At 37.3% G+C, this 20,811-nt stretch overlaps 1 protein-coding gene across 3 annotated transcripts; it reads left to right on the top strand.

Moving 5' to 3' along the window:
• The first annotated feature begins 272 nt into the window (after positions 1-272).
• On the top strand, positions 273-11,344 carry LOC107768201 (uncharacterized). 3 transcript variants are annotated; one of them, XM_016587305.2, is made up of 9 exons: positions 273-1,199; positions 2,697-2,885; positions 3,617-3,709; positions 3,889-4,071; positions 4,174-4,276; positions 4,372-4,557; positions 5,107-7,448; positions 8,085-8,668; positions 10,888-11,344. In XM_016587305.2, the coding sequence occupies exons 1-9, from the start codon at positions 966-968 to the stop codon at positions 10,907-10,909; spliced, it is 3,936 nt and encodes a 1,311-aa protein (XP_016442791.1). In that variant the 5' UTR covers positions 273-965; the 3' UTR covers positions 10,910-11,344. The 3 variants fall into 3 exon arrangements, with proteins under 3 accessions (XP_016442791.1, XP_016442793.1, XP_016442792.1); XM_016587307.2 differs by lacking the exon at positions 8,085-8,668; XM_016587306.2 differs by lacking the exon at positions 8,085-8,668 and having other exon boundaries at positions 10,885-11,344.
• The last annotated feature ends 9,467 nt before the right edge of the window (positions 11,345-20,811 follow it).

Raw genomic sequence — 20,811 nt, 5'->3', positions numbered from 1 at the left:
TTAAATAATACATACACTAAACACTATATCAATAATTGTAGTAATTATTTGCAATTTAAATAGCTAGATTACATTATCATAAGCAAATATCTTCACATCCCCATAATCCATCGCCATATAAGTTTCAGATTTTGATTAAAGATCCAAAAAACCACAAAAATAAAAATAAAAATAAAAACAAAATAAAAAAAGAACAAGAAAGAAAAACATTTCTTCCTTCCCTATTATTTTTCCAGAACAACAACATATATCATAAAATCAAATCCCCTTACATCTTCAAAAAACGTCAATGCCAATTCCTCCTCTTTCTTGAATTCTTGATTCTCTCTCTATCTCTCTCACATACACACACACACACGCGCGCACTTCAATTTTTGCTTGTCATTTCCCACACCCCCTCTTGTTTCTAGTTATTTTTCTTTGTTTTTTTCCCTGGATTTTCAAGATCCTCATCATCTTCTTGAAATGATAATTCAAAATTCCATCTTTATCATTTATATTTATATTACATAGAAACGAGAAGAAATTTCTGGGTTCTTTTTTTTTATTAGATATTTTTCTTTTTACTTTTTGGAAAAAATCTAACCTGTCTTCATTAAAATCACTTTATCAAGAAGTGCTATCACAACTTTCTATTTTAACCTTCTAGGTTTTTTCTTCTTCTTTTTCTTCTGCTTTGTGTGTGTAAAGAATGGTTTTTTATTTCATACATAGGAGTATATCGCAAAAGAATTATTGTTGTATTTGATTAATGGTAGTCTTGCACTGGGTGTTAAAGTTCATTTTGTTTACTATATTCTTGTGGTTTATTGGAATTTAGATTGTACTATTGTATTTGACATAACTGGTTAGTGGGGTTGCTAGCTTAGCAGAAAAGGTTGATTTTTTTAATATTGGATTTCATAAAAAAGGTGATACGAGAGAGCAATTCAAGATTTTTAGTGGGTAACAAGTAGTAGTGGTGTATGGGAGAACATGAGGGATGGGCAGAGCCAAGTGGGCTATGTCCGAACGGGCTATTGCCCAATGCAGGATCAGAACCGATGATCCGAGCCCTTGACACGGAGAGATGGTCAAGGGCTGAGGAAAGGACTGCTGAGTTAATTGGCTGCATTCAGCCTAACCAGCCGTCCGAGGAGCGCAGAAATGCTGTTGCTGATTACGTCCAACGCCTCATCATGAAGTGCTTCCCTTGTCAGGTTGTCTTGAAATTTTCCTTATGGTATAAGTTTTATCTAAGTTTCATATGAAATCTTTGGCTGATCCATTGTGATATATGACCTAGTTACCTCTACGTAAAAATGAATTCTAAATTGTCTTCAATGACTTCGGCACCAGGGGCGAAATGCGAATGTAAAGTGTAGTAAATGGGTTCGGCCGAACCCAGTAGTTGTAGCCCAAACTTTGTATGTGTGTTAAGAATTCAGCTAAATATCTATGGACAGTAAATTTTGAACCCAATTACTAGCACTTGATGTCGCTATCCAAGAATCTCGAAGCCATAAAGTTCAAATCCTGGATAAAACCTCTGTTTGACGCCTTAGTGTACAATGTTCAATGTTTGAAACTACGGTGGTTGTGTTGCTCCATTCTGGTAAAAATAGCTGTGTAGAAGTTCCATATGCAATCTTTGGCTGATCCATTTTGATACGACCTAGTTACCTCTACAAAAACGTAAAAAATGAATTTGTAGTTGTTTTCGATGACGTTGGCATTTGAGTATACAATGGTTGAAACTATGGCCAATATAAAACTATTTTAACTTTTGAAATGACTTGATATCTTGTTCAAATTATTAGAGCACGTTATTCTGCTTTGCTAAGCAAATTATGCTTTCTGAAACTGAGAGAGTAAATAAGAGTTATGTTATGTGTTATTCTTTTGTCATAGCACATATAAGATTTCAATGGAGTGGGGAGTGGCCTAGTAGTCAATGAAGTAGGAGGAGAATCATGAGATCTCGGGTTTAAATTCTAGTAGAGGCAAAAAACATTAGGTGATTTCTTCTCATTTGCCCAAGTCTTGGTGGGCAGAGTTACCCGGTACCTGTGCCGATGGGAGGTATCAGGTACCCAGTGGAATAGTTAAGGTGCATGCAAGGTGGCCGGACACCACGTCACCAAAAAAAAAAAGATTTCAATGGACTGAGGATATGTCATTTTCCTTTATTTCGAATATGATGAGTCAAGGACGTGGAGTAGATTATAGGAACAATAGCTCATTGATGAAGCTCAGTGAGTTCTGAAGTGGGAGAGCGGAAATATTTGCCGTGTGGGGTGCAGTAGATGTGGCTAAAAAACAAATCTAGGTGGACTGCTGGTTTGGAGTGTTTAAAACTTAACAATGTAGCCGTGTAATCAATAAAGGCATGAAATCATCATGATCAACTGACTGAGATAGCGTGGCAAATATTGTTGTATCTCATTGGCTAGGGAAAGTGATTATTGTTATGATGATAAAGTGAATCTTTATCATTAGTGTTTATGGTGCAGTTTACTATGTCATTCATTCTGGTGTAAGATTTTCTTGGTAAAGAAAGGATTACTTAGAGTTGCAATACAGACACAATACTTTGTCATCTTACTTTTATTGCTGAAAGAAAAAGAAATATATGCAAGCCCTCTGTTGTGGATTACTAATATGAGGCTTTTCACTGCTAAATATTTTTAGTTTTTGATCAACTTGCTCTTTTCCAGGTTTTCACTTTTGGTTCAGTACCGTTGAAGACTTATCTTCCTGATGGAGACATTGATTTAACTGCCTTTAGTAATAACCAAACTTTGAAAGATACGTGGGCTTATCAGGTTCGGGATATGCTAGAGGAGGAAGAGAAAAATGAAAATGCTGAATTTCGTGTCAAGGAGGTTCAGTACATTCAAGCTGAAGTATGTCCTCTACACAACCACCATTTACTTTGCATGCAATGTGCTCTTATTTCCTGCATCAATACATACTAGAAAAATGCTGGTGTCTGTAGATTTTCTTTTCTGCAGCAATTGGAGCTTAACCCTGCTGCATTCAGGGTTTTTGTCCAATTGTGAAAACAACAGATGGGGTGAAAATAGTTTCTTTTGTTGTTGCCTGAATATTATCTGCATTTTGTTTGGGCCTCAAAGCAATATCATAAAGAAAATGAAGTCTATCATGATAACTGTATTTTCTCACTTTCTTCTGAACTTGGAGATAGAAGCAAACTTCATGCTAAAAGAATTTCATTTTTTCCATTTTTGTTATTTATGTAAGCCTTAGTTTACGGAGTATTCTCTTTCCCCTTATTCTGCTTGTCAGTTTGTCTGTCTAGAGCTGACAACAGGATACTCTTGAGCTTTCTTGACAGCTTCTGTACACTTGTATCTGGGATTGAACTTGGCTAGTGAGGATATTATAGTGTTGGGGAAGAGACTTTTTTAATATAGTTTATAGAAATGTCGTTTGAATTAGTAGCTAATATTTAACATGAGTAATCAATAATTTATTTATATTGTTGTCTTATTATAAGGCTTAGAGAAGGCAACTGTTGCTTGTATTCTTGGTTGTTATACTTGATTTTCTTCAGTTGTAACGTTATTTTGCTCTGCACTCACTTATCACTGTTCTCGTCCCTTTTCTATTGCAGGTGAAGTTAATAAAATGTTTAGTTGAAAACATTGTGGTTGACATATCTTTCAATCAGCTAGGGGGTTTGTGTACCCTTTGCTTCCTTGATGAGGTGTGCAGTTTCTACTTTTATCCTAAAACCTGGTATTTGATGATATGCTCATAACTTTAACATACCATGCGGAATACTATTTTTAAATAACAGACTACACCAATGAAGAAACAAGATGAGTATTGAGTCCTGAGGAAAGGGAAAGGAAAATCTTTAATTTACATGTTCATCTTTTGTAGGTCGATCACCTGATAAACCAGAATCATTTGTTCAAGCGCAGCATTATTTTGATTAAGGCCTGGTGTTATTATGAGAGCCGAATACTGGGTGCTCATCATGGTCTTATTTCAACTTATGCCTTGGAGACCTTAGTTCTTTACATATTTCACGTGTTCAACAATTCGTTTGCGGGGCCACTTGAGGTTACTAACTTGTAACTTTTATTTTTTTATCTTTTGTTTAAAGTGTTCTTAATGTTGCATTCATCATCTCTATCCTTTAAGGTTTTGTATTTATACTTGCAGGTTCTATATCGCTTCTTGGAGTTCTTCAGCAATTTTGATTGGGACAACTTTTGTGTTAGCTTGTGGGGGCCTGTGCCGATTAGTTCTCTTCCTGATGTCACTGGTAACAAACATGTGGAAGAGTCAATTTTAGTTTTGTTTTCCTATACGTTGGATGTGAGTTTAGTTGTTAGCTTAAGTATAGTTGGAAACATGCAGCGGAACCTCCTCGAAAAGATGAGGGAGAATTGCTCCTCAGCAAATTGTTTCTTGATGCCTGTAGCTCCGTATATGCTGTTTTCCCTGTTGGCCAGGAAAACCAAGGACAAGCGTTCGTTTCTAAACATTTTAATGTGATTGATCCTTTACGAGTAAACAACAACCTTGGCCGCAGTGTGAGTAAAGGTACTCAAACTTTGAAAGTTTCTTAATGACTTCCCTTGGCGTCAGTTAATCCTTGTTCAAAGTAGTTTCTGTAATTCTGTTTTTATTTAGGCATATGGGGGTCTTAGCTTATGAGGATTTACTTATATCTAGTTCCATTGATTTCATTTTTTCTTGGATCATAAAACTTATTGCTATCTGACCATCTTTAAGAAAAGACTATTTCTATATGATATTTAGCGTATTTAAGTGAAAGGTTTGTAAGTCGGGCATTGTACAGCGTATTTATTTTAAATTTCTGCTGTTGAGGTCTGTTGGGCCTTTGAAGAGCAAAAAGTTACCATTCTATTGCTTAGTCGACAGTCATAGGCAAACATCTATTGACTAATTTTGAATGTTGAAAATCTTGAGACACACGTACTTTTATGAGACTATTTATCATTGCTTAGCGTTATAAACTTTATTTGCTCAGTTCTAGAAGGCACTTTATGGTTGTTCACACCGGAATGGATTCTTAGCATTATTTGTTTTGCTGCTTTCTGTGGATATATGATTTATATATGTTGGCAGGTAACTTCTTTAGGATACGGAGTGCATTTGGATTTGGTGCCAAAAGACTGGCAAGATTACTGGACTGCCCCAAAGAAGATCTAATTCATGAAGTAAATCAGTTCTTTATGAATACACTGGGCAGACATGGTAGTGGTCAAAGGCCTGATGCACCTGGGACTGAGTTATTGTGCCTGAGATTGTCAACACCGGATGACCTACCTGACTCCGCGTATTTTAGGGTCAACTCCAGTGGGAAAAAGGTGAATGGCAAATCTTCTGGTCGTGAGGTTGAGATGGAAGGAACTCAATCACGGATTGTTTCCTCTCAACATGGTAATCATTCGTCTGGAAGCTTCTCTAGAATGAACAATTTCGCCCAAAAGAACCATGGGAATTTGAGCACCTCAAGGGTATCTGATCAAAAGAAAACTCAGAGAAATCTGAAATGTGATCAAATAGAAAATGATACACAGGGTAGGTTTGTATTTTCTCGAACACGGTCTAGTCCTGAGCTGACTGACACGTATGGTGAAATTACTACTCAAGGAAGGCGCGGAAAAGCTCAGGAGACTGCAAAAATGCAACCTACTCCATTGACGCAGGACAGCAGTAACTGGAGGAAGAATGAAGGATCTGAAACTTTAGCAAGCCAGAATGGTCGATCTGACACTTCATCGATCAGACATTTTCCATCTCATCAAAGTCTCGAAGCTGTCGCTGACTCCAACAGTAGATCTAATAGCTTTAATCGAGATGCGGGATTAGATGCTCCGAGCGAAGAGCTTTGTAGTACACAGGGGATGATGCATCAGGATGAGCAAGATCTTGTGAATCTGATGGCATCTACTTCAGTCCATGGTTTTAATGGCCAAGTTCATTTGCCATTTAATTGGGCTGCAGCCCAACTGCCTTTCCCTATCTCGCCTTCCGTTCTGACTTCTATGGGATATAATCAACGAAATATTCCAGGCTTAGTTCCCACTAATTTTCCTGCATTTTCCAATGTGCAATTTCCTCATGGTATGATTCCGCCGCACTTAAATCATTACTTCCCAGGCCTTGGGTTGAGTCCAACTTCTGAAGATTCAATTGGCCGGAATAATGAAAATTTTAGTTCTACAGATATGAACTCAGGCGAGGCAATCAAAGATTTCTGGCATGAGCCAGATGCAGGTTCTAACGTTGAATTTGACCCGGAAAACGGAAATTATGAGACACCTCAATCTGATGATAAACCGCATGCAGTCCAGTCAGGTTCTAATTTTGTTCCTTCATCTTGGGTGACTGGCTCCAGTAATAGAGCTCAGCAGAAGCATACAAAGGAAAAACGTGGGCCAATCAAGGAAGAACATTCTGATGATATTCAGTTTCAGGATAACATAAGAATGAGCGATGTTTATGCTGAAGAAAGATTGGCAAGTTCAAGGTTCTCATCCACTGCTCACAGCAAAACCTCTTCTGAGAGTTCTTGGGATGGGTCTTCTACTAAAAGTATAAAGTCAACAAGGGGAAGACGGGGAAATAAAACAGGTGCTGCTGAGCCACCTACTGGTTACGGAAAAGGTAAGATGATGTCTGACCATATATCTAACCAGGCCGTGGAGGATGATCAGGATTGGAACTCTGTGTCAAACTTTAGTACCGAAATGGCTGAGAGTAGCCAAGGCATTATTTCCATGCACATTGCTAGGCCTCATATGCCTGAATATGAAGGTGCTCAGACAAGTGGATCTGACCCAATAATACCCATTGCACCAATACTCATAGGGCCTGGTTCTCGGCAAAGAATGACGGATAATTCTGGGGGGGTTATTGCATTTTATCCCACCGGACCACCAGTTCCCTTTCTTACAATGCTTCCAGTATATAATATTCCACCCGAGTCTGGAACTCCTGATGTATCAACCAGCCACTTTGCAAGAGAAGAATGCTTTGATAATCGTGATCCTTCTGAGGGAACTGAAAATCTAAATACTCCCCGTGCTGTTGGAGGGGCTACTTCAATAGAAGCACCTGATGAACATAAGTCCGATATACTTCACAGTGACTTTGCTAGTCATTGGCAAAATTTACAATATGGACGGTTTTGCCAAAATCCAAGGCCTGGGCCTCTTGTTTATCCTTCTCCTGTTATGGTGCCGCCTGCATACTTACAGAGCCGTTTCCCGTGGGATGGTCCCGGAAGACCAATATCAGCAAACATGAACCTTTTTACTCAGCTGATGAGCTATGATCCTCCTCGTATATTACCCATTTCACCGCTACAGTGTGATTCAAATAAACCTCCCAATATGCTTCAACATTATGTAGATGAGATGCCGAGATATCGTAGCGGGACTGGAACATATTTGCCAAATCCAGTAAGAAATCTTCTCAAAAATCCTGTTTATTGGTTGATATTTCTTCTATTCCATTGTATGTTTGATCCTAGAATGTGTGGTTGGAGAAGGGTGCAGGGCTATATTATTATATAAAATGCATGCGGAATTCTTGCACATCTTTATCTTCACTTGTCTATATTAGCATTTTTTTTTCTTCTTCAGATCCTCAAGATCGACTTTAGATCAATAAAATCATCTCAATGTCTCACTAGTTTCTTTTTGAACAATAATTTAAGCATTGCTACAAAGTGATGCTTCTATCACTGGTGGGATGTGGATATTATGCTTGTCCCGAGTTTACGTAATTTAAAAACAAAGTTATGCTTGTCCAGAGTCTTAAAAGAATATATTTTTTTAAGTGAAGCCTCACTCCGCTTTGCCTTACCATGTTTTTCAATTTATGCCGAGGGGTGCAATGAGCATTTTGCCTATTCAATGTTCATGAGGCTCAGACACATTACACCTTGGCCCGGTCTCTCTAGTTGGTGAAACTAGATTTCATGTCTGTTCAGTGCTTACTCTTCTGTTTTGATGTATAAGATCTGTTTCACTAAGATGTGTGGTAATGTCATTTCTAGTGGATATTTTATCTTTGCGATTTGACTATTACTTCAGAAGGCTTCGGTCAGGGATCGTCACTCTTCTGGTACAAGAAGGGGGAATTATAACCATGACAGAAATGATAACTTTGGTGACAGAGAGGGTAACTGGAATGCGAATTCGAAATCCCGAGCTGGTGGGCGCAACTACAACCGCAGCCAATCTGAGAAATTAAACTCAAGATTGGATCGGCCAGCGTCCAGTGAGAGCCGAACTGACAGATCATGGAGCTCTCATAGACACGACTCCTCTTCATATCCGTCCCAAAATGGTCCATTGCATGCAAACTCAAGCCCGAGTGTCCCTCTCAATACGGTGTATGGCATGTATCCTTTAACATCAATGAACCCAAGTGCAATGTCTTCAACCCCTCCTGCTGTAATGTTTTATCCGTTTGACCATAATTCTACATATAATTCACATGGAGAACAGCTTGAGTTCGGATCTGTGAGTCCAGTAGGTTTCTCAGGTGTAAATGAACAAGTCCAGTCAGGCGATGGAAGTCGACTAAGGGGGGGAGCACTTGAGGAACAGAGATTTCATGCAGTCTCTGGGCAATGGTCTTCTCCTGATCGACCATCTTCACTGCATTATCAAAGGTAATATTTTTAGTTGGTTCTAAGGATACCTCAAACTCATGATTTGGAGAAGTTCATTCGAATCATAGTATTTTACTTTGTGTTTATCTGGTTTTTGCTTATTATATGTTTGTCAAGTCTGCTTCCTCATGTGCCTTTACAGCCCAGTTTCTCTAGCTTGTTTTACTTGGATCATTGACTTTGTCATGTATTATGATGTACTGTAAGCCATTCATAAATTCTTAGAGAAGTCTTTTGAGGCAAAAGATGCCTATGGTGAATGAAATATAAATTGGATGCTGCCTTCTTGCCAATAAGACACTAACAATTGCAGCGTGAACACAAAATAGTGGTGGAAGAGAGGGTAAGGAGGGCGGTGTTTATATCAGAGAACCAGTTCGGGTTCATGCTGGGTCGTTCTACTACGGAAGCTATCCATCTTATTAGGAGGTTGGTGGAACAGTACAGAGATAGGAAGAGGGATTTGCACATGGTGTTTATTGACCTAGAGAAGGCGTATGACAAGGTCCCTAGGGACGTTCTTTGGATATGCCTGGAGGTGAAAGGTGTTCCGGTAGCTTATATTAGGGCGATAAAAGATATGTATGATGGAGCTAAGACTCGGGTTAGGACAGTGGGAGGTGACTCAGAGCCTTTTCCAGTGGTTATGGGGTTACACCAAGGATCTGCGCTCAGCCCATTCTTATTTGCCCTGCCGAAGGATGTACTGACACACCATATTCAAGGGGAGGTGCCTTGGTGTATGCTGTTCGCTGATGATATAGTTCTGATTGATGAGACGCGAGGCGGCGTTAACGTGAGACTGAAGGAATTGAGGCAGACCCTGGAGTCTAAAGGTTTCAAGTTGAGTAGGACCAAGACGGAATATTTGGTGTGTAAGTTTAGCAATTTTTCGGGGGAAGCGGATGTGGAAGTGAGGCTTGACTCACAAGTCATCCCTAAGAGAGAGAGTTTCAAGTACCTAGGGTCTATTATCCAGGGAGATGGGGAGATCGACGAGGATGTCACGCACCGTATCGAGGTGGGGTGGATGAAATGGAGGTTAGCGTCTGGAGTCCTATGCGACAAGAATGTACCACCGAAACTTAAAGGTAAGTTCTACAGAGTGGTGGTTAGACCGACCATGTTGTATGGGGCTGAGTGTTGGCCAATCAAGATTTCACATATCCAGAAGATGAAAGTAGCAGAAATGAGGATGTTAAGATGGATGTGCGGGCACACTCGGATGGATAAGATTAGGAATGAGGTCATTCGGGAGAGGGTGGGCGTGGCTCCCGTGGATGACAAGATGCGTGAAGCGAGGCTTAGGTGGTTCAGGCACGTGCGGAGGAGGAGCCCAGATGTTCCGGTCAGGAGGTGTGAGCGTTTGGTTCTGGCAGTTACGAGAAGAGGTAGATGGCAGCCTAAGAAGTACTGGGGTGAGGTGATCAAGCAGGACATGGCGCATCTTCAAATTTTCGAGGACATGGCCTTTGATAGGAAGGTGTGGAGGTCGAGCATTAGGGTTGTAAGTTAGAGGATAGTCGAGCGTTTCTCCTCGCTGCACCGGCTAGTCTGATAGTGTTTTGTCTAGGACTACTAGCGATTTTTGTTGTGTTTCATAATTTATTTATTTATTTATTAAATTTTTTTTTTGTTGTCTTTCACGTTTTGGCCTTTCCATTTATTTGCTGTATTTTACGATGCTGATACTATTTTTCTGTTGTGGTTGCGGATCTATTGTCTCTAAGCCGAGGATCTCCCGGAAACAGCCTCTCTATCCCTCCGGGGTAGGGGTAAGGTCTGCGTACATTCTACCCTCCCCAGACCCCACTAGTGGGATTCTACTGGGTGGTTGTTGTTGTTGTTGTTGAGTTTAATTATAAAAAAAAAATTGTTGTAGTTTAGATGTTAGATTAATGGAGAAGACATCAGAGTTGGGTTTAGTAATCATTGCAAGTTCAATTATATCTTGGAGATTGTATAGTTGCTTATATCCTTCTCTAAATACCGCAGGAGTACATCGTATTAATGTGTTGACAAATGATGCTCTGACTGATAGGAGTACTTTGTATCCACTGCCTATTTCCTTTTTTTTTTTTGGGTGAAACATTTTTTAACTTTGTCAATGCATCATACATACATCTCAATAGGAGGATTTAATTGTTCTGGAAGATCATTTTCTCGAAAGAATTGTCTTTTGAAAGATGCTGATTTTTCATCCCTTGAATATTAAGCAGAAAGAAGACTGAGAAGTGGTGATGCAAGAAACAGTGGCGAGGGCTGGCGTGTTGCTGGTCGTTCTTATCCTCACTATGGAATGGGGATCTCGTGCACTAGCTCTACAAATTTTGCTAGTAAATGGTCACATCTCGGTCCCTAGCAATCAGTTATTGAATGTAAGATGTGAAATCATGATTTAGCCGCAGCAACCCTCTTCAACGATGCCAAAGGTGATTGGTAGGAGAAAAGTTGTGTAGATTTTGTTCCACTTGTAGGATTGATATATTGTAACCTCATTGAAGTTGGCAAGTCTTCTTAGAATTTAGGTGTTCAACTTTGTTATACCAGTGTTGCCTTTGGAAATCATTTTCCAGAGAAATGTACAAGAATTTTGTTTTACAGATGACTCTCTACTAGCTTCAGTACATTCAGGTTTTTGCCAGTGTAGTGGTATATGATTAGAATTCATTTCAAGCATGATGTCTCTTTTTATCTTTTGTGATAAGTACTTGGAGTAAGTACTACTAATAGCTGCTCCACCAGGAAGTTTCTTTTGATACTTGATATACCTTAATCAGAAAAGAATATTTTTCTGCTGTTCTATCTCATGACAGATTATAAGGGATGCAAATGATGGGAGACACAACTTGTCAATTATTGAACATACTCTACAATTCAAGCATCTCAATCTCTAAAGAGTTAAACAATTTGAGTTCCTGAAGTTACAGATCCATTTTGTCCGACTTCTGTTGCTTACATTGTTTTGTTCTTTCACATCGGAGACCTCATGCAGTTATGAGCGCGACCTGATGTGGATGTCACTCGGTAATTGATAGTGTATCTTCCTCAAGGTATAATTTGTTGTATGATATTGTCTAGTATTAAGCATTGTGTGAAACAGATGTTATGAAAAAGTCTTGTATACGTTTAATAGTTGCTAAAGCTGTAGCCTTTAGATATTTCCCATTTTGATGTCACTGAGAGCAATAGAGCGAAAAACCAGGACATTCCCTTAAAGTATGTGTATTGGAATATTTTGATTCTTTGTAAATACTGCTGAATATAAAACATCCTTTTAAGTTTGAAAAAGTGGATAGCTTTGGTCTAAGCTGTAACAGTATCGCAAAAGTTAACGGTACCATCTACTAAGCTAACGGCAGCATTTGTTAATAAGTCACTTGAAGAATCGTCGCAGAATCCTCTAGTTGGTTCGATTCTCTTCTCTCATTTTTTTTTTCTTTTTATCTAATGGCGTCGGAAGGTCCCACGTTAGGGGTAGGACGCTCCCTATTAAAGGCGACTTCATACTCGAGATCTCTAGTGAATGATGAATGAGTATTTACCACTCAACCAAAATCTTTGCTTTGCTTGTATGACATTTTTCAGTATTAACCTTTGCGTGAGACAGATGTTATGAAAAATGTTATGAAAAATCTCTTGTATGCGTTTAATTGTTGCTAAAGTATTTCCTCTTTTGATCTCATTGAGAGCAACGAACTTCTTGGCTTTATTGGAAGTTATAAAAAATGTTTCAAGTTTCCTTCCCATCTGAAAAGAACCCCCTCGAAACCAACCTATAAAAAACATGATTAGTTAAATCAATGAGAACATTCATTCCGCACATGAAGTTTAAAAGGGCAACAACAATTACATTCGGTTTAACCATCAAATATTTGAAACCAACTGATACGACTAATCTGGAATCGTGCCTGGATAAGCTCCCTATGGTTAAATATTGAAATTTCAATCACCCCTCGGAGATAATAGTTATTGTACTATCTACAAATGGTCAAGTTTATGTTTTCCAAAAGAGGTGGAGAATTTCGGCAAACAGGGCAGGTGGCCTTCATCTTCAACCACTCATCAACACAATCGGCATGGAAGCTATGTTGACACAAAGGTATAAGCCTCACTGACTCTCCAGCACTGTACTCAACTAGACATATTGGGCAAGTTAGTGCGTTATGCCCCGGAAGCCGTCGGCTTTCACCAAGGACTACCTACAATGGCAAATTTAAAATCGAAAGACAGTAAGTTCACAATGAGTGAGTGTGATTTTATTATATGTATATACTTTAATATTTTTTGCTTATGTATATATAGTTCGAACTAAAAGTAATCAGTTGAACTCATAGAATTCGTCCTGAATCTGCCTTCTGCTTACCTTTGGGTATGACTGAATCGTGCAGTCATCAAGGCCAGAAGTAGGTAGAGAAATTATCACGGAGGAAACCTGAGGCGACGGCGATGGTGCCCCGGCCAAAAACCCGGCAACGCGCTGGCGAATAGCTTCGTGATGCAAGCGACATGCTATACAGATTAAACAGAAGATGGATGGCACAAACAGGCACATTGTAACTAATAGGACTAGAACAATATTTTGATGAGGAGACATGCTTATGGAACCACAATGTTAAATTGTTAATAGAGAGAGCATTCCAGTCAATTATTATCTGGATTTCCTATTAAGTCTAAGGTTTTGCTAGAATATTATCATATAACTATATATGCACTTGGTCAATTTGTGTTCTTGTCATCTACTGGTTGAAAATATCATTTCCCTGTGTGAAGGAGGCATGCTATATATTATCATCATCATATTTACTAAGTTGATATTATGTTTTAATTTATTTCTTGTGGAGGATAAGATGCGGGAGGCGAGATTGAGATGGTTCGGGCACATTAAGAGGAGAAGTATAGAAGTCCCAGTTAAAAGGTGTGAGCGGTTAGCCTTGGTGGGCAGCAAGAGGAGTAGAGGTAGGCCTAAGAAGTCTTGGGGAGAGGTTATTAGGCGGGACATGGCGCAACTGGAGCTGATTGAGGACATGGCCCTAGACAGGAGGGTGTGGAGATCAAGGATTAGGGTAGAAGATTAGTAGGTAGTCGAGCGTTTCTCTTACTCAGTTCGCTAGCATTAGTGTTAATATGTTATCTTTTATTCATAAATGGCTATTACTACCTAAAGTTTGACCGCATTCTTAGATTCGATCTTATTTCATCTTGCTTTTATTCCTACTTGTTCTCTAGCCGAGGGTCTTATCGGAAACATCTTCTCTGCTCTTCCAGGGGTAGGGGTAAGACTGCCTACATCTTACCCTCCCCAGACCCCACTCATGGGAAACTACTGAGTTTGTTGTTGTGAAGCCATACTATATATAATCATCATCATACGTCAACATTTTGGGCCAAGTCGATTATATTTCACCATAGTTCTATTAGACCCTATGAGGTTTGCACAATCGTAAAGAAATTTCCGATATACGTATTTTTTTTTTTTTATCATTGCTTAGTTATGAAACTTTCCTTTTTTTGTTTTGTACCTTTATTTTATCGTAAAATAGGTTAGTTTTACCGTAGACATGATAGGATATTTGCAAATAAATTTCAGTTAGCGAGAATAATTTTTATTTCCCATGCACCCATTAATCAAAAAAATATTTTTTACTGATGTACCCATTAAATTTATTTGAACATCCTTAGTGAGAAATTTCCGGTTTCGCCACTAAGCAAACTCTCTTACTTTTGAGAAGATATATTGGTCCTTAGTACTAGAAAAAGGGGAGACACAACAAAACCAAAAAAATAAAAAACAAAGCCAAAAACAAAATCGTGGAACACGAGTGAATTTCAATAGGATAAAATTCTTGGTAAAAATTAAAACTACTTAAGGGCGAGGAAAGAAGGTGGGGAAATTAAAGAACTGTAAATCATGAGTTAACGGAAGTCCTGTCCATGATTAAGTGAACAATGTTCATTAATCTTAATTCCAAAATAAATTAAAGTCAAACATCTCTACGAGGTAGCACTTTGCAATACTTTGCAATCAACAGCTTAACTCAGGGCTTACAATGATGTGAATACGACTAATTATTACAATAACCAAAATGTTTTGTCAGCTTCTTATAAAACTACTGGACTTCTTTTAATTCGGTTTAACCATGAAATATTTGGTACTAACTGACATGATTAATTTGGAGTCGCGCCTAATCGATTAGGATAAATTATTTTCCTTCCTTCAAGAAAAAGTAAAATTCAAATATGGAAAGAAAATCAGCTTTAACACATTGCACCCTCGGCGCTAATTTGGTCAAGCTTATCGTTTTCTAAAAGAAGTGGAGAATTTCGGCAAACGGGGCAAGTGGCCTTTATCTTTAACCACTCATCAACACAGTCGGCATGGAAGCTATGTTGACACAAAGGTATAAGCCTCACTGACTCTCCAGCACTGTACTCAACTAGACATATTGGGCAAGTTGGTGCGTTAAGCCCCGGAAGACGTCTACTTTCACCAAGGATTACCTACAAAGGGCAAATTCAAAATCAAAAGTCATATGATCTTATTATACGTGTACATTTTAAAACTTTCTTGCTTATGTATATATAGTTCGAACTAAAAATAATCTGTTCAATTGAACTTACAGAATCTGCCACTACAAAAAATAAAAATAAAATGGAATTAGTTATGAACTTTATCGCTAACCTGTCGTTAAATTGCTCGTATCTAACCGAATTTCTTTGATAATTCATCGCTAATACGAATTTTTCTATTTAGCTATCGACTAATTCCTGTTTATTTAGTAGTGCATGCCCTAATTCTGCTTACCTTTGGGTACGACTGAATGGTGCAGTCATCGAGGCCTGAAGTATGTAGAGAAATTGTCACAGAGGAAACCTGAGGCGATGGAGATGTTGCCGCGAAAACCCGAAGACGGCGCCGGCGAATAGCTTCGAGATGCATTCGACATGCTAAACAGATTAAGCAGAAGATTGATGGTACAAGAAGACATATAGTAACTAATAGAACTAGAACAGTTATTTCACGAGGAGTCATGCTTCTCAAAACTCATGAAAATTAAGTTGGGAATGCCAATCTTGAAAAACAAAAATAGAGAGAGCATGCCAATCAGTTAATACCTGGATTTCCTAATAAGTTTAAGGTTTTGCTAGAATATCATAATAACTATGCACTTGGTCAATTTATGTTCTTTGTCATCTACTAGTTGACATTATCGTTTACTTTACTTTAGTTCCTTATGAGAAGAAGGCATGCTATTATGATATTATATCACCATAATATCTACTACGTTGATATTATGTTTTAATTTATTATTTATATATAATAATAATAATATTTCACCATAGTTCTATCAGAGTGGTTTTCTCAATTGAAAAGAAAATTCCTTCTATTTATAGCTTGGCACTAGAAAATGCACACAAAATTTCCTAAAAACTTTTCAAATTATGTTAAAAATATAAGGTTAATCTAAAATTGAAAAAACAAATAGAGTGTGTATGCATATATATATATATATATATATATATATATATATAAAACGATATCTAGAAAACAAATAGATCTATAGCTCCTGGCATTCTAATTTTTGAAACTTATATATACTACAAAAGGAAAGAGTCTCTTGTGATCGATTAATGCGGAAAAGTATAAGAATTTACATACACCCGATGTTTACAAAATCATTGAATTCAAGATAAATGTCTTTCATATACGCAACAAAATTATTGAATCTAAGACAAATGTCTTTCATATATGCATTTATCACTTAACAATAGTTAATGAATAATGATATGTATTCTCACTTTAATTTTTAAATATTAAGATTAAATTGATTGGTTTGGTAAACACCATATGTGGGCAAGTAATTGTTTTGACTAAATTTATTCCAAAATATTTGGCGTTTTAAATTTCTTTTAGCAGTCATTCATTATAAAGTTTTCTTTGTATATTGAGTCTTTCTTTTCCAATTAGTGGATTGTCAATTAAATGGGGTGCTTAAGATGACATATATATGTAAAGGATAATTAAGACAAAAATTGTTATAATTAAGACGTACGCTGTTATATGTCTATCTTTATTAAGCTGTATGCAATTTTAAAAGACAAATAATATGTCAGAAGTAGTATCTATTTTTTAGTTATACTTACTTGAGTTAATTGCAACATTGTCATAACCTCAAAGCACAACAACAGGATGTGGTCTAGTAGAGTTGAAGGCTAGAGTTCACTTGGTAAGCTCGCTACCTTCCTCAATTCAAGTGGTGGCTTTTAAATTTTATCAGTATAGTATTTTCTTTCTCTTCCACCCCTGATGTAATTAAAAATATGTGTGGCCTAGTTGCAAAAGAAGTGGATGAAAACCTTGAAGAGCTGAGTTCAAATTGCAGCAGAGACAAAAACCATTAGTTAATTTCTTTGAATCTGCTTAAGTTTTGGTGATACCTATATATTAACTAATTTAGATATGTTCAAGTTGGTCCAAACACCACTATTACGTAAACAAAGAAAATATTGTCATATCCTCGTGATAATGTAGCAGGAAAAAATTAAAAAAAACAGTCCCTCTCCAATAAAATTGCAACCATACGGCAAAGAAACTTTTTAATACCAACTTTCAACTTTAAAAAGAGTGCTGATTTAATATGGATTTGTTTTTCTTTTCGACACTAGGTTACTTGCATTTTTGGATTAATAAAGAGGGACGAATGTTATCACTTTTTTCCCTCTCTCTATAATTTACGATGTCAACATGTGGGATCCACTAGTTTTAATTTTTCTCGATGACTTCAGTATCATGAAACGTATGCATTTTACTAAAAATAATCCAAGGAACTTTTATGAAGGTGAAGGGATTATGGCCCTTCCATTTCGTTCAAAACATTATATTCTCAATTATAGAAAACGATTAGCAAAGGAAATTTAGTCAAGGCTTTTTTGATAGCTGAAAACTTAATTTCGTTAAATTACTGACTGCCTGTGTGTTAGAAAGTATCTCTGAGAGATTTTTAAAAATTACACCTCTAAAATTTGTTAATGATTCGCCATTTATGGTATTGGTGAGATAGTAAAGAAAAAAGTCTAAGCTTCATTGTTGTTTCATTTTTGGTCTCGTAATTTGCCTTTTCATTCTCAAGTTCTTGAATTTATGAAGAGCCTCCTAATATGAGAGTTAGATTCTTTTTTCTTGAGTCAAGCACGTGAAAATATTGGTGTAAATGCATGCGTGAGGGATGAGACTTGAACCAAAGACCTCAGACACCTAATTTTACCTATCATACCGTGTGATCACCTTGTCAAAATTCTTAAGTGATGAGAGATGGAACAATTTATCTATTTATTTTAGATCTTCAACGTGTTATAACAACTCTTTTCTTTCTACTGTTATTCTGCCAAACTCGTCAAATTCATTCTCTCTTTATCATTCAAAACAATTGCTTATAAGAGGGTTAAAAAAAGACGTTCAAAGTTATATTCTTTTCCGCATTAATCAATCACAAACGGTCGAGATGTTAAGATTTTGCCCTGAATGTCTAATCTATTAGGATTCTCTTTCTTGAAGGAAGAAAAAAAGACTTCTAAAATGATTAAACCTCCTTCATATGTCTTATCCTTTTCTTAGAAGAGAAGTTTTGTACTTCTATAAATTAAGGCTTCCGATCCTTCTCAAACAACAACAACCTTCCACAATGTAGTCATTAAAGAGTCTTGTTCATGGGAGATTTTTCTCTCAATAATTTTTATATTTTTATACTAGTTTTTATATGTAGGTCAATTGACCAAACCCCATTATAATGTCCTATTTTTTAAACAATAGTTTCTTTTAATATGTTTGTTTTATGCCTGATTCAATGTCATCAAAGTTGTTTTTGTTGGCTTTCGCATGCACCATATTATTTCGATCTCAACAAGTGGTATTAGAGCCAATGGTTCAAAGCAAGATCGAAAACAGATTTAGGTGGGTTCAAATCAAGCCGCAACTAATTTGACGATAATGAAAATTTATCCAAAAAGTTTAAACGTGATGCTACATGTGGAGATAAATTGCAATCACAAATATTCAAAACCCCCGTTGCTACATCTTTTATAGAAATAACAACTATTTTTTAACCCATATTTAGGCTCCTTTTAACCAATGCTAGTTTTAAACCATGCCTATTTATAACGCATGGGCTCCAATGCCAGTTTAAACTCATGCTTATTTTTAGCGCATGTGTTACTTTCAACCAATATCAGTTTTAAGTCATGCTTATTCTTCATGCGTGAGCTCCTTTTAACCCATTCTTGGGCTTCTTGTTAGTTTGAGTGCCTTCCTAAATTACTAAAGAACTTGATTCTTTACCTTACTCCTTAGAAGTAATTAACGATATAAACAGTAAAACAAAGACAACAATTTTTACGTGTAAAATTACCTGGCTCAAATGTACAAAAACCACGACCTACCACGTAGGATTTTAACTTCAACTTTACTAAAATAAATGAGCCAAATGTATCGATTACAATACCTGTAAATCGATACCCACACAGTTCTCCTCTTTCACTATTTGACTTACAAGTTACTCTAACTTGTAAACTCAAATAATTACTTCAACTCGCAAATTATGTATGACACATTGATTACAACTCGATTTTTTAATACACATTAACTAACTGACTCAAGAAGAACACTAAGACTAATAATCGACTTGAGTGTTGAAAATGTTGTTCATAGTTGACGTGCAAAAAGATAATGTCCTTAGTCCATCAAGAAAGTATTTAAGTTCACTAGGCTCCGGGATCTTTTAGGAGTCCTATGCATAGTCAACTTCTCATTTGATAGGACTCCTACAGTTTCAAGGACTCCACAAATCTTGTGACTCTTGTCTATCACTTATGCAAGCATATCTTCTTGGACAATGACCCTTATCACTTAACAACCTTCTTCCAACAATCTCAGACTAGAGTAACTTTGTGAAAAAGTTACTGCCTCGTAAGAACCTTCAACAACGATCTTGAGGACCTGATTCTTAGTATACTTCGTCAGCTACTTTGAGGACCTCGTTCTTAGCGCTCATTCTCTGAACACACTTTGTTAATCATAAAAATCCCAATACTCAATAAATTCTCCCCTTTGGATGATGACAAACTTTGTGCGCATAAACCAGGTAATCTATCACCTCATAACAATAGCAGTAGCACTTACACCAACACAATGTGACCCAATTCAGAGCAAGTACATCAAGCACCCCTACATCAAGCACCCCAAACTCTATCTTACCCCTTTTGGAATCATCGAAAAAACAACCAAAAAGCTGTTAGACAATCCAAGTAGAGTTAATGCAAGATTCATGGCCATCGAGGCTATAACACAAGCACAAGAAATATCAAGACAAATAAACTATGCTGATGATAAAACTATGTGAAAAGCATGTAAACAACAAAAGAGAGTTCATTAAGTAGTGCCAAATTAAGCACAAGGCCTTGAACTAAAACATTAGAACAAAATAAACTGAAACATCTTGCAACCTACTCAGAACTAGAATAAACAAAATGCACCACTGGGTTAAGAAAACAGACTAGAGACAAGGGGTAAAGGACTAGTCAATGCCTTCCTCTTGATTGTACCCCTGAACCACCAGTCTGGCCTTGTTCATTGTGATATTTCCTTGTTCATCTAGTTTATTTCTGAACATCCATATGGTACCTATGACAGTTCTGTTCTTGGGTCTCTGCACTAGGTGCCAGACCTTGCTTCTCTCAAACTAGTTTAGTTCTTGCATGACTATAATCCAATCTGGGTTCTTTAGGGCTTCTTTTATGCTTTTAGGCTTAGCATATGAGAGGAATATTGTGAGTGTATATACGTTTCTCAGAGATGACCTAGTTTGCACTCCAGTATTAGGATCATAGATAATGTTCTCAAGGGTGTGAGCTTTGATGCTTCCATGGCCTAACTTGCATACCCAAAGATTGTTCAGGCAGGGAGTGACCCAAAGGATCAGTGTCAGTAATTACAGCTTTATCTGTCTGAGTATCAATCAGTGTAGTTCTCTCCTCTTCTTGCTCTTCCCATTCACTCTCAACTTCCTCAAGATTCCCTAATCCTCCTTCAGATTGTTGTTCAAGTTCTCTAGAGGTTCTTTCATCAGTGAGCCCTATGTCATAGTTTT

The sequence above is a fragment of the Nicotiana tabacum genome, chromosome 23 (assembly GCF_000715075.1).
Source record: "Nicotiana tabacum cultivar K326 chromosome 23, ASM71507v2, whole genome shotgun sequence".
NCBI lineage: Eukaryota > Viridiplantae > Streptophyta > Magnoliopsida > Solanales > Solanaceae > Nicotiana > Nicotiana tabacum.
Note: the sequence above shows the minus strand (reverse complement) of the source record. Positions and strands in the feature narration are given on the sequence as shown.

Coding starts and splice junctions, on each gene's coding strand:
- LOC107768201 (XM_016587305.2), top strand. CDS start 966: ATGGGAGAACATGAGGGATGGGCAGAGCCAAGTGGGCTATGTCCGAAC. Junction 4,072..4,173: donor CGTTTGCGGGGCCACTTGAG/GTTACTAACTTG, acceptor TTATACTTGCAG/GTTCTATATCGCTTCTTGGA. Junction 7,449..8,084: donor GAACATATTTGCCAAATCCA/GTAAGAAATCTT, acceptor CTATTACTTCAG/AAGGCTTCGGTCAGGGATCG.